Here is a 13,588-nt window from a genome sequence, read left to right as displayed (position 1 = left end):
CCCCACCTTATTTTTTTTTTTTTTTTTTGGTGGCAATTATAATAAATCTCTTAAACCTTTGGATGGCTCAGATGTGATATCTGGTTTGGTGATTAGATTGTGCATTTTTTTACAATCCTACAGCCTCACGCTATAATCTACCTGATGCTGGTGTTCACTTCAAGCCTGCATGTTATTCCTGACCTGCTTTAAGTCTATGCTTATAACAGTCCCTGCTCTCAAGCATCTCTTTAATGTGACAAGTTTTGTTTTCTTGTTACTGATTTCTGGGTGGTTTTCTGTTCCATGTGCCAGGGTGCCATTTTGAGGGGAGGAAGGGAAAAGCAAATAAGTCAGTAATGCTCGGTGCCACTGACAATGTAGTGTTTGAGTGCAAACTTGAGTGGGCATCTGAGCATTCTTTTGGCTTTACAAATACTTTGCATTTTGCTGTGTGTCATGTTTCAAGTTCTGGTATTTTTTTGTAAGTTTGTGGCTCAGCAAAGCTTGAATATAAAAATCAATTTTGTCAAAAGTTAATTATACATGGCTTCAGGATGCAGTTCCCTGGCGTTCCAGTGAATCTTTCAGCACACGCTAACTGTGATTTGCCACTTCATATGCTCCTGAGTTTCCAGAAAAGCCCTGCGTGTTTTTGCAGTGAGGGCATTTTTAAATGTTATTGGATATTTCCTTTCCAGATTAACATAGCATTCAGGGAAACTTCAGGTAACTGAGGTACACAACACTGCAAAGGAGATTGCGAAGGGGATTGTTATTTATTTCCGAAGTAGGAAGGCAGGCCTGCCCAGAGCCCCTCAGCACGTACTTGAGTTTGTAGCCTACCCTGAAGTCTGGAGCCACTGCAGTGGCAACAGCCTGATTTTGAGCTAGTTTGGTTTGCCTGCTTGCCTGCCTGTCACCTTTGTTGTCCATAGCTCTGTGCTTTTGTAATGCATTGCTAAGGGCTGGAGGGAAAATCACAGAAATCTGAGTACAATAAGCATGGTAGAAGAATGGCAGGAAGATTTTATTTTTATTTTTATTTTTAAATTGAAGGGAGTGTAATTCAGAGGGATGTAGGCATGCTAAGTTTTTGGTGGCTCTCAGGACCTCTATTTTTTTCAGTTGAGCTGCACCTGAAATCTCTCCTCTTCTAACCCAGCGTGTGGAAGTCTTTGCATTCCCCATGTAATTGCTGTGTCAGCCTCAGGAGCACAGAGAGGGCTCTGCAGCTCGGGGTGGGCAGTCCATGCAGCGCAGACCCCTGGGCTCTACCAGCAGCCTGATCCATCCACACCAGCTCAGGGCAGCCTGCTGGGACAGCTGGGCTGGGATGTGCAAATCCTGTGTGCCACTGGGCAGGACAGGGGAAGGTAAAGGTATTGAAAAGATAAACTTCAAACGTGGCTATTCTTTGTCCGGCGAGAGAGGGAGAATTTTTCACAGCAAGGCTTTGAAGCTGGTTCGAAGGTCAGCATCAGCATGAGGCATCATATGATTTTAAAAGAAAAACCACAAAAACATATCTATATGATTATACATACTGTGTTTGTATATTTATATATACGTGTGTGTGTGTATAACTGCAAAACTGCTCTGGAAATTACTGTTCTTTGCTGCTCCCACTCCCTTGATGGTAATCACGTGTCTTCCCTTCCACTCATATACTCCCTGTATTTGTACCGTAGATACTGGATAAAAAAATTGAACATTTTTTTGGAACATAAATGTACTTGTTTTAGACATGGGGGGGAGGGGGAAAAGGCTGGTACTGAAGGTCTGGACCATGTCACTAAGACTGAGGTCTCAGTTTAAGCATCAGACCTCTTAGATTTGAAACCAGTGCTCAGCCCAGCCCTGGACAGGAGTTGCCTTCGTCATGATCAGTTTCTTACCTCTGACGAGAGGTTAAATCATTTTCTTTTTCCTGTGCAGGGTTTTGCAGAGACTTAAAGGGATGCTGTCAGGTGCTGGGTGGTCAGGTAAAAAAAAAAAAAAAAAAAAATGGTAATTCAGAGGGATTTATTGTCCATTGAGGTTTCACTGTTGCTTTTTGAAGTCCCAGAGCCTGACTCCACTCTTCTGCAGAGTGAAGAGTGTGATGACTCAAATGTGGAGTGTGACTCCACTTTCCCCTTGTTGCTCCTGTGTGAAAGGCTGAGAACACAAGGCAAACTTCAAAACTGCCTTCATGCAGTTGTGGACTTGCAAAGCTCAGGGGGAAGTTTCCTCTCATTAGTTTAGACTTCAGTTACCATGGGAGGTTTTGGCACAGTAACGGGTCTGCGTATTTCTGACCAACACAACATATGTCTAATTTTAAAGTTTAAGTGGAGAAGATACTACAAAACATTGAGGATGAACTGTCTGGGGAGTTCTTAGTGTTGCCTGAAGTGTTCTTTCACTAACTTTCCTGTAAGTGTAGTTCGTTGCTGTGTGTTCAGAACCATAACTTACACCCCTGATGGACTTGCTGTTAGTGTGTCAGAACCCGACCATTTGTAAGATGACCTAGGCACAACGCTTGGGCACAGATGGATCAATATTACCTCTGGGATGGATCAGTATTACCTCTGGGAGCCCTGCAGAGCCCACCTGAGGAGGGAGGGAGACCACGGTGCAGCTCCCATGTGCCTGGTGAGGTTTCTAATGTTGTGTTTGAATTCAAAGGGACGTTGCTGGACAGAAAAAAATAATCACTTGGGTTTACACATTCAAACCTTCATTCTTGTAAATATTCAGGACTCAGCTGGACCAGGCACAGAGCATCTTGATAGAAGTTGTCTCTTCTTTGAGAAGGCAACAGAGACAGAACCAGGGCCCCCAGAGGTCCCTTCCAACCCAATTTATTCTGTGATTCCATGAAAATTAAGGGGGAAAAATGTCTCTTCTGTAGGTCATGGATGCTCAATATTCTCCCTGTGAGTAAGTTCTCTAAAGCCTTAAGTTCTGCTCCAGTTCAGCCAGGGAAATATAATCTGAGCTATTCAGCTTCCCCAGGACACAGCAGAAAAGTTTTGCGACACTTGAAAACCGTAATCTAGGAGAAATAGCACTTGTAAGGCTTACTCAAAACTCCGTTTGTTGTGTTTCATTAATAAAAAATTCATAATACAATTTAATTGGAGCTCTGTTTTAACAGAGTCTGGTTATATAAAGCCCTGTTTAACATGAAACATCCCTTAAAGTTGTAACTTTAATAAAACTTGTGCCGCCAGGCAGAAAAGGGATTACATTAATATCCTTAAAGTACATTTCTTTCAGAGCTAGTTTGGCCAAAATGTTTCTTAACTTCAGATACAAAATACTGGGCCACAGAATCATGCTGTGTTAAATTGTCCTAAGTCACTTTGGGGATTTTAAACTCTCACCCTAAATCCATATTTTACCTTGTGCAATTGACACTGCTATTTTAAAATGTCATTATTTATGTCCAAGTGAAATAGGATGATAGGGTAATATTTACCTCTGACAATTTTTTTTTTTTTAATTCTAATTCATTTTTCCTAGCATTTCTGTTGCTTGAAATTGAATCTATTTGTCACTGTTTTGCTGCATGGCAGAGCAACCTGGGAAATGAGCTCTGAACAGAAAGCAGATCTGCCAAGAATTTGCAAAGTGTCTGATGAATCTGGGGCGTTTCGGGTCCCTTGACAGAGGCACATACCATTCTTCGCTGCTTCAAAAGCTTTTAGCCTTTGTTTCTGGTGGTGCTGCGTTGTTCAATATGGGATGATCCGACTGTTTTCTTTTTGAAGCGTTCTACTTCAGCGAACAGCTCCATATTAATGGGCTGGATGAGAAATTTCAAAAAGTTATTAAACACGAGAAGAGGGCGTCTGCCTCAGGAGGGTTGGATCTCCAGTTGCTGGAGGCGGGGAGGGAAGGCTGGGGACTGCTCCTCTGGGCTTTGCTTAATCTGGGGCTCTTCCCTGGGCAGCTGCTGGGGTGGTGCTGGGGGCCTTCATGCCAGCTGTGGGCACGTTGCATACGGAGATGGCCATGACCCACCAAGGTTTTGGTGCCCCCACAAGTGACAGAAACAGGATGTCTCCGGTTAAAGGTCTCTCGCAGAAGCTGGGTTTCCTTACCCCTTGCCAAAACCCACTGATGTGTGTTTTTTTTTTTTTTTTGCAAGGCATGCAGCAACGACCTGCTTTGTGAATATGCAGAAATGCATTTGTTTACCACCACCCCCCTCCCTGTTTTTAGTTATTATCCGAGCCGTAGGACTGGTTAGATATTTTCTGTTGCAGGCTTTTCTGTCTTACCAGGGAATCCGTATGTAATTACCTCTAGCCATGCAAGCATAATAAGGAAGAGAATAACAATGCCATAAGTTTAAAAACACTCTTGGGGTCAAAAGTTCTTCTGGAAACACTGGGAGAGAATTTCAGAGAAAGCATTAACATTGAAAAAGAACAGGAAGCATAACTCAACAATTAAATGTGTGCCGAGCGCGGGGAGGGTCCCTCATTACTAAGAGGACTCGAGCGTTCATTCCCATTAGGGCACCCCAGTGTTGAAAGAGGCTGCTGAGACATGACTCACCCCTCGAACAGGACTGCGTGGCTGGAGAAGCGAGGAACAGCTTTTGCCGTCAGAAATCCCCTTTTGCAATGAAACGTTTTGACTGGGGTGGGTGAAGATGAAGAAGAGCTTGGTGTGAGGCTCTGTTGTGGCCAGCCTTGTCCTTGAGAAGGACTCAGTAAATCCTTGTGGCAAGGGCTGGAAAAATTTGTAATACCTGCCTTGTGCCAAATCTGTGGCATTTTGAAGAGGAGTGAGAGTGGGGTACAGCCTTGTCCAGCATGTCCAGGGGTCTGTGCCCGTGCGGTGCCCTTCAGAACAGCTGAACAGATGCTCTGGGTCCTGTGGTGGCTCCAGAGGGCTGGTGAAATGCAAGCTTTTTGAGTAAATGTAGATGGGAATTTGGGCAGGAGAAAATGACAAAACATTTTGAGACCAACTCTTTGTTTGCCTAATGTGGTTGTTCTCTTGTGTGTAAGCAGTCGTGTGGCTTCCAGAAGCCGTATCACATTAAAATAAGCGACGGCAATTCATCTTACTGCCACGGGGACATGCAGTAACCGTGATGGGCTGATGGTGGTGGCGCAGGCAAGGGCTTCGTGCAGATGTGGGCGTGAGTCGTGTGAGCACAAGGAAGGAGAAGAGTGGTGGAAGGCCCACGAGGGCAGTGTCATTGAATTACTGTTCTGTACAGGTTCTGAAATTCATTCACAATGGAGATGTTAATGTGAGTACGTTCTTCAGGGACTTCCTTGGTTCCAGCCCTTCTGGGCTTCTTTTTTAGCCTTCGTATTAAAGGCAAGCCCAGAGAAAGCTGTTTTACCCAGAGGCCAGTGCTCTGATGGGTCCCGTGTAGACTTGATGCAGGCTATTCATACAAAATACGAAATATCTACTGATGCTTGGGCTGGTGGAAGATAACCTTTTTGACCATATGTATCGGTGCAGACAATACCCAGAGTTGTAGTTTTTGCTCCTCCATGTGAGATGTTTGAAAGCCAAGTCAGCAGCATAATAGAAACACAAGTTTATCTACAGCGCAGGTTCTACTTGCTCTTTGTTTTTGTGAATGAGGGTTTTTCCCATAAAGCAACAGATACAGTGCAGCCTGCCTCTTCGTTGGCTGTTTGGATAACTGCCCAGTTTTGAAGGAGATGAACTGCCTTTAACAAGCTAAAAATAACCCCCTCGTGGCACTGGGACAAGAGAGATGCTGTCACAGCCATGCAGTTCACATACATTAACAGAGAGACGATAAAGGCTCTAGGATTTGAGAGCTAGCGTGAATGTCGTGTCATTGCATCAGCAGTCTGTTTATCTGCAAACTACTGAGCATGTACATGGTCCGGTCATGGCTGGGTTCTGTTAAAACGTATTCTAGATGCGCTGTGCCTGAATAAATGCAGCCTGTGTAGCATATGAGGCATCAGATCCTCGATTCAGGTATGAAAGACGCTTCTTGCTTATATATTCCGTATCCTCTCATGTACTTAGGATGATATAAACTGTGGTTTTAGAGCTGAAATCCAAAGCTCTCCACCAGCTGTGTCACGGGAATGCTCTCTGCAGCTGTGGGTTGACTTTGGTATTAGGGAGGTCTTGCTTCATTCTCAGGAGAGTTATTTATTTTGAGGATTGTTTATTGCTTGCTTTGTCCCTCACTGTGAGTAAAAAGGTTGTCATTAAAAAAAAAAAAAAAAAAAAAAAAAAAAAAAAGGCACCACCTTTTTTGCTGTGATGTATAGGCTCTGGATTTGTGCTAAGCCATGAGCTGAGCATTTATTTATTAAAGAAAATAACAGAGGAGCGGGAGTGGTGTTCACACAGCTTGAGTTCCATGTTTGTCTCCTCTATTTACCAGGACCAATCTTCTGGGACCTCTGTGCAGCACTTGGAGACATCTCGTGGGCAAGGAATATACTGCATGCAAACATGTCAGCCTTTTTGGTGTTGGGGGGAAAAAAAGGATGAAGCATAAAAAAGAAAACAGCAGTGATCCATTTGTGCACCATCTCAGAAACGTATGAATTTGGTTTCCTTCAGTTTAGAAGACGTTTATAGTGAAAATCATAGTATATTGCAGCAGAACAGGAATCTGCTCCAGAAAGGATTAGGAACGGTTTAGGTGGGAGCATCTTACTATTTTCAAGGCATGTGTTGCCTGTGATAATCTATTGCTTGGGGAACTTAGCTGCATTAGCCATTTCCTGCATTTCTTTGTATCTCAAAGGATATTTTAGAGTTTTGTCTCTTCAGAACGTGAGTGCTAATTTTAACAGCTATTGGGAAACCTGAAAAAGGAGTCTCCTTTACTTAGCAGCAGCCCTGGCCGTAAATACAGCATTGCACCAGGGAGCCTTTGGAGCCAGCGCGGTTGAGATCTGTTCATATGGAGAACCCATGGCCTGCCAGCATCCTCTGGGCCTTCGTCAGCACGTTGGTCTCCTGGTATCAATCTCATTGAAGTAGGTTTTGGGGTGTCTCAAACAAAATAAAATGAGCACTCCAGGAGATAAAAGCAGCTCAGCTCTTCCACAGTGTGGGTCTTCTATTTGCTGAGGGTGTGCGGGCAGGTATTGCTGCTGGCTCTGTGTCTGCGAGTGCCAGCTTATGTTTCACGTGCAGGCTTGTGTGTGACATCTTCATAGACTTGGTAAAGGGCGATAAAAATAACCACTGGGGTTTTGTACTTACTGAAGCTGACAGTAATGCCCTTTCTAGCAACTTCTGCATTACAGCAAAGGCTTTGGCTGGCTTTTGAATGCAGGGATTTGTTAGAGTGATAGACCAGGCATTCTTAGAGACCACTTTAAAGGCTTTTGTTCTGTTTATTTAGCATTTCCACCTATTCAGAAAATAGGGCAGCTCCAGTTCTTGAATCTTTATCAGACTTCCTGATCTCCTTGCAGCGCATGAAGCGGGAGGTTTCCAACTCTTGCTTTATAATTAGGTAATGGAGTCCTCGGTTCCCGTCCCCTTCCCCCCAGGCAGGAGGAAGCCCCGGCTGTGCCTGCTGTACCCACACGGGTCCTACCCAGAAGCGCTGCTGGGGATGGCAGCTGCTGCTTTGCTGCACTGGTGGAGCAAAACGTAGCCTGAGGATGGGGCTGTGGGGTCTCGCTGGTGGAGCCTGCCTCGGCAAATACGCAGGGTGAGAAAGCAGGGCACCATGTTTTTCTGAGATGCAAGGCTCTAAATAGTGGTGGTATGGAGGTGATGTTTCTCCTCTTGTCCTCCATCCCTGGCTGTGTTGGATCTCTGCGTTCATGCCATGCTGGAGCAGATCAGCAATGCCCTTTGAAAGAAGGGACCACTCCAGCTTGCTCCAGAAGCAATTAAATCTGCGTTTAGTTTGTCCTGGTGAGCCTCTTTACTGAGGCAAGCGTACTTCTTCCTCTGCCATTGGGCACCTGCCAAGGTGCTGAGTTTTGGGAGGGTGCCCCTGGGTGCTGCAGCCCTAAGCACGGTTTGTCCCGGTCCTTCCAGCAGATGGGAAGCTTTGTGCACGCCGTGGAATCAGGGCAGTAAGCAACGGGGAACTCGGTGCTGGCCGAGAGGAGAAAATCTGTGTCCTCTGCATTGTTCACAGTGCTAATTCCAGTAAATTATAGTGCTGCACTTTGTAATTTATCTGAGAGATGGATTCAATTAAACTGGAAAAGAGCTAATTTGAAAGTGAAGATATTTTTCTTTCCATGCAAGGTGAAGGGGCCTGTGGAGCTCTCTGCCTGCCAGACGACACATTTAAGGCTTAAAGCACGCTGTGCCCCACAAAGCGGTGAATAATTGCACAAATAACTGGAACAACTAGAATTATAACACATCTTCAAGGAAAATTTCACAAACTTTTAGAAAGGTTAAAGCCTTTGGGGCATCTCTTAGTCTCGAGGGACTAGCAGGACTTTCCGCAGGGGCCAGGTGAAGGTTTGCAGCGGGCATTTTGCAGCTTTTGGTGCTGGCTGCTTTTGGATGGAGGCAGTCCCACCTCCAATGTCTTCATCCTGCTGGCGGCCCTACGGACAGGAGCGTTGGGATGTTTCATGATGAAATAAGTTTGGGGTTGTGCTGCTGAAGAAAAAGCTGTTTTGGCTGCGTCAGGACCAGGCAGGGAGTTACGCCCTGCGGAGCTGCTGTGTGCAGTGGCACAGCCGCTCCTCTAATGTGGTGCTGTTTTGCTGTTTTCAAGCAGTGGGCTAGAGTCGGTCTGACCCTTTGCCAGCTAAGGTATGGCTGAATTTGGCATGCTGCATATGGCCAGAGTATAATTCTTGCCGTTTCGCTCGCCAACAGTCGCGTTGAACTCGTCTGTCTTCGGCTCTGCCCCGGGGCTCGGATGGTCTCGCCGGTGGGGAAGCTAGCAGCTGAGGAGCTCGGCAGCAGCAAAGCAGCTTGCTTATTAAATTGTATCATCCCATGTGTCCTGCCTTGTTTTTGTAAATCAGCGATGATTGCCAAGCTGTTTGCGGTTAAACAATGCAGACTCTTATAATCCTGCTCCGCATCTTGCCTAATTAAGGGCCTGGTCGTGCTGGAGTTTTGCCCGAGCAAGGGCTCTGGGGGTCGTTGTTCATCCTGGTTTAGTGCCAGGACCGTGTGTTCGTGATAGCACTGTTTCCTTTGAAATCAATTGAGATGTCACCATCGCTTGATCCTGGAGTTACTTAATGAACTGGCAGAATGGGCTCTATTTTTAGATCTCCCTCAAATCTGTTCAAACAACCACGTGTGTTAAAGCTCCCCTTGTCCTCAGCGCCGAGACGGCAATCGGGCAGGATTTATGGGTTTAGCTTAATAAGAGGCGTGCAGAACTGAAATAGTAAGCTCCGTTTCCTTGAAAGCAAGGAAAATTAAAATGGCATGGTCACAATCCTGGCGGCTGCCTTGAGACAGAAAAGCAATACATTCACGTGTGGCCAGGGGGATAAGGTGGAGCTGGGGTTTTCTTGTCAGAGTTACAACAGAGCCAAAGATTACACAGCACACGACTGCTGGGAGTTCTCTCAAGCTTTGTGGAATGGATTTCTGAGTGTTTTCTGAGCAGGGTAAAACTCTTGGTGGCTTGTTAGACAACCTCAACAACTTGAAGAGTATCTACCTTGTTGTGAATGCTAGAATGTCTTCCCCTACCTGTTTATGATCCATGTCAGAAAAGTATTTCTGCTAAAATAAGAAATAAACAGAGGTATAGGTAATTTAGATGTTTCAGACATATTGTAGTCTGAAGCCAAGCTGGATAAAACTCAATTTCAGGAAGCCATGGAGAATGTGTTGAGGCTTTTCCTGGAGTTGGTGTCCACATGTGCGTGCCTGCCCGCAGACCCTACGTGCAGCCTGGGTGTTTGCAGGCTCGCAGCCTCCGGGACTGCACGGGGTTGGAGCGTTTGAGGTGGCAGCAACTGTCTGCTGTCCTTCCTCTCACCACACTAGATGGAAACGTATGAATCTGCAGAATGCAAATAGTCAAAACATAAGCAGAAAGCCCCAAACTAAGTAAAACCCTGTGTGGTGGGAACACAGAATGTACCAATGGGTCTGAGAGCTGGCTCAGGACAGAAACGGGCTGCAGAAGCGATGAATTCAGAGACAAACTGTAGTCATGAATACAAAGCAAATGCTTTCTTCCTTCCTACACATGAGGCGTTCTCATTATAAAAGGGTATTTTCACTACTATGGTAAATTGCAGCATAACTTCATGTGAATCATGAAGTCCTGGCTTACTTCTAAACGGTCCTGCTGTATTTTGGGTATGTTCTCAAGGGAATCATACGGAGAGGTTCTGATACCTCAGCTGTGGTCTAGGCACTGATGGTTTGGGTCTTTTGGGTTTTATTTAGTTATTTATTTTTATATGTCTTCTGGATTGAATCCCTCACCAGGTTGGCCAAATTATAAGCACCAGTTACATGAATGCATTTATTTTCTTCAGGTAAATCCTGTTGTGTGGAGCTCATGAGTTGCAAAGCATTTGATACCAGAAGAAAGACTCTGAGGCTGTTGTTGCAATGCCTTGAAATATCAACAAGAACTGTCTGGGATGTGCAAGCGAAGTGTAGCTGTTAATGTTGGGGGGGGGGGGGGGGGGAATAAAAAGCCAAAGTTCAATAGCAGTTTCCACTTCAGCTTTATCTGCCAGTTGTATCTTTTCCTGAAGTTGTTACCCTTTGAACGGTAATCACACGGTCTAGACTCTGCAAAAGTCAAGCTTTGTGGGTTTTTTGGTTTTGAGAGAAGAGGGATGAAGAAATGGGAGGGAGGGTCTGAGGAAAATCATGCCGTTATTAAGCTTTAATAGCGGAAGTAGAAATTATTTCAACCGTATGAGTGTTTGGTGATTAGAGGGGATTTTTTTTTAACTGACTTGTAGCAGTTAATATAGCACATTGAAAATATAATGTGACCTGTAAGTGGTTGTATTGGAAAACTTTCCATCCTTGCCATGAGCTGTCTAAAATTGTGCAGTGGGTAATGGGGTGAAAATGTGGAGGAATTGGTGTGTGCACAGGGTGTGTGCCAAGGATCGCTGTGCAGCAGCACCACTGGGAAAAACTTGATTACTGCAGCTCGATAAAGAAAGCCACTAGTGGAGAAAGGAGCCACTGGGGGCTCCATGATGTGGGGACTGAGTAAATTTTAGCTGAGCAATCCAAGGCTGCTGTGTGCTTGGCTGTGCAATCCTCATAACCCGTTAAATCAGCTTTTTATCCATTACGTGTTGGCATTCAGCTGTGGTCACTAGCAATAAAACAGTGCTTTTTAAAACTGATTGTCTCTGTAAAGATTTGATGTCTCTGGAAGCCTGCCGAGCTGAATAAATTGCAATAAAAGCTACAATAAAATGTTAAAGTGCGTGGTGGAAGCACCCGAATGAGCTGGTGTGGGTGCTGGAGGTGCAGTGGAGGCATTGGTGCAGTGTCCTGCAGAGGATGCCCGGTCACACCAAGCTCCATCTGTTAAAATATCCCATAATGTCCAAAGGCATTACTGAAAATTATCCATAGGAACAAGTGCAGGCCTAATACAATGACATCTTTGTGAAAAATTAAGATGCTGTGCAGTGGAATTTTCTGTCCCTTAGTAACAACGAGAGGAATTCCGTCAGCTTCACTGGTTCACAACTATATCAGATTTTTTTAATTTTTTAGGTGATGGAAACTGAGAAGTCTCAAGACCCAGCTTCTGCAGAAGCGTCCAAAGGAAACAACCAGAGTCCGACTCTGGGAAGTGGCATACTGAAATACAGAAGTCGATCCCAAGGTAAATCTGGGTTGATAAAAGATAGCGGTAGTAAAGTTTTTCTGATTAGTATTTCTTTTAGCTGTCTAAAAGTGAGGTAGGTTTTCTTTTCTTTGGACATTGCATTGGTTTAATTTGGAAGGAAAATTCCAGCTGTAAGACATTTGCATTCAGCCTCCTGACTTGAACTATAGTATTGACAGAAAGATGAAGCAAAATCTTGGAAACTTCTTTATGTGTAGTTTCTTTTCCCCTCTCTTTTTTTTTTTTTTTTCCTTCATTATTTGCGTTCCCTATTTCAGTATGCTTTAACTTAATGGGCTGTACTGAGGGAGGTCTTTCAACATGCCATCACCAACATACCTGCTATAGCAAATACTCTCCCCCTTGTCTACTGCGCTGTGCCCAAGTCTTAGCAGTAACCTGTGAGCAGAGCTCAACAAAATTCTCATCCCTAATACACTCTGAGGGTTCCTCCTCAAATGTTCACCTCAATTTCCACTTACTCAGCTGTTTTTAGCATCCTCCACGCAGCTGCCCTGCCTGCAGCCCCTGTGGCTGTGTGTTGGTGGCTCACTGGATCCAGCCAGGAGCATCCCCTCGCCTGGTTCCCTTCCTGGGATGTGGTGTGGGAAGGGAAGCTGTGTTCGGAGATGGGGACAAAAACCACAGAAATACAACTTCTCCTAGAGGAAGAGAGGGGGAGGTTATGGGAAAGGGTTAATTTTCGGCACCTGGAGGGCTGGGAGTGCAAGAAGGGCCAAGATGCTGGGACATGCCAAGATAGCCTTCCCGGATGTGTGCAGGAGCATCATCCTTCAAACCCATGGAAAGAGAGCTTTAAAACCAGTGGTAATTTCACACCCCAAAGCAGGGAGCGGGTTTAAATGGCACTCTGAGAGGCAGGTGCAAATCCTGCCTATGGATACGGTGGTAAAATTCCTTTAATGCTGGGTGAAAGCAAGCAGCTGTCCCTGGCAGTGTGCTTGCTCCCGCCCTAGTGCTGCTGCTTGGACAGCATCCTAGCCAGGAGGAGGTAGCAGAGAACAGATTTGGGGCTTATCTGAGCAAATGTGCAATGGATCTACCTCAGCACATGGCTTGTGCACCCTGCATCCATTGTAAGGACAGAGTAGTGCTTACCCTTTCTGTGGCAGCTCCAGCTTGCATCAGTTTAAAGTAATCTCAAGGCAAAAGGCAAAATCCAACCGGCGTGAATTTTGCCTGTCTTGGGATTCATCTGTAAAGTAGGGGTTAATTGTGCTTTCCCGCATGGAGAGGGAATTTCAGGGATAAAAGTGCAGGAAATGATGGGACCAGATCCTGTGGGGACCTCGGAGAAAATGTGAATTGGAGGAGCCCTGGTGCAGGGCCAGGGCGCTCTGTGGCTGACTGGAGGGTATCCTGCAGCACAAGTCATTGTGTTTCTAATGAGAACTCTGCACTCTTCTCCTCTTGGAGATAGCTAGGATCACATAGAGAAGGAAAGGAAACAGCATTTATTTGGCACATTTTTCCTTTCTTCTTTTCCAGAAAAATTTCCCTCAAAGTGACATGACACCTCCAGAAATGAATACGGCCACAGTGCCAGGTCTTTTAATTCTAAATAAATGAAGCTTGAGAGCTTAGTGCACTGGCAAGTGCTATTGGGTGAGAACAGCTGAATTTCTTTTCTGTCCCTGAGCCACTGGCTCAATTATCTGCTTTTCCTTACTGCTGTGAGTGACAGTGCTGAGGAGTTCAGCATCACTGAAATATCATGCAAAAGCTGTGACAGCAGAAAAGTTTTCGGTTGAGGATGATCAAACCTAGCTTGTAAGAGCTCTGTTGGGTACAGTGAAG

General features: G+C 45.2%; 1 protein-coding gene across 8 annotated transcripts in view; it reads left to right on the top strand.

Moving 5' to 3' along the window:
- PDZD2 (PDZ domain containing 2) overlaps positions 1 to 13,588 on the top strand; it is a 199,270-nt gene that overhangs the window by 147,648 nt on the left and 38,034 nt on the right. For all 8 annotated transcript variants that reach the window (XM_035309157.1, XM_035309154.1, XM_035309153.1 and 5 more), the window contains one exon: positions 11,656 to 11,767. In XM_035309157.1, coding sequence (XP_035165048.1) covers positions 11,656 to 11,767 — 112 coding nt within the window. The remainder of the gene's footprint in view (positions 1 to 11,655; positions 11,768 to 13,588) is intronic.

Source organism: Oxyura jamaicensis, chromosome Z, assembly GCF_011077185.1.
Source record: "Oxyura jamaicensis isolate SHBP4307 breed ruddy duck chromosome Z, BPBGC_Ojam_1.0, whole genome shotgun sequence".
Lineage (NCBI taxonomy): Eukaryota > Metazoa > Chordata > Aves > Anseriformes > Anatidae > Oxyura > Oxyura jamaicensis.
The sequence above is the reverse complement of the archived record's forward strand: the minus strand, read 5'-3'. Positions and strand labels throughout refer to the sequence as shown.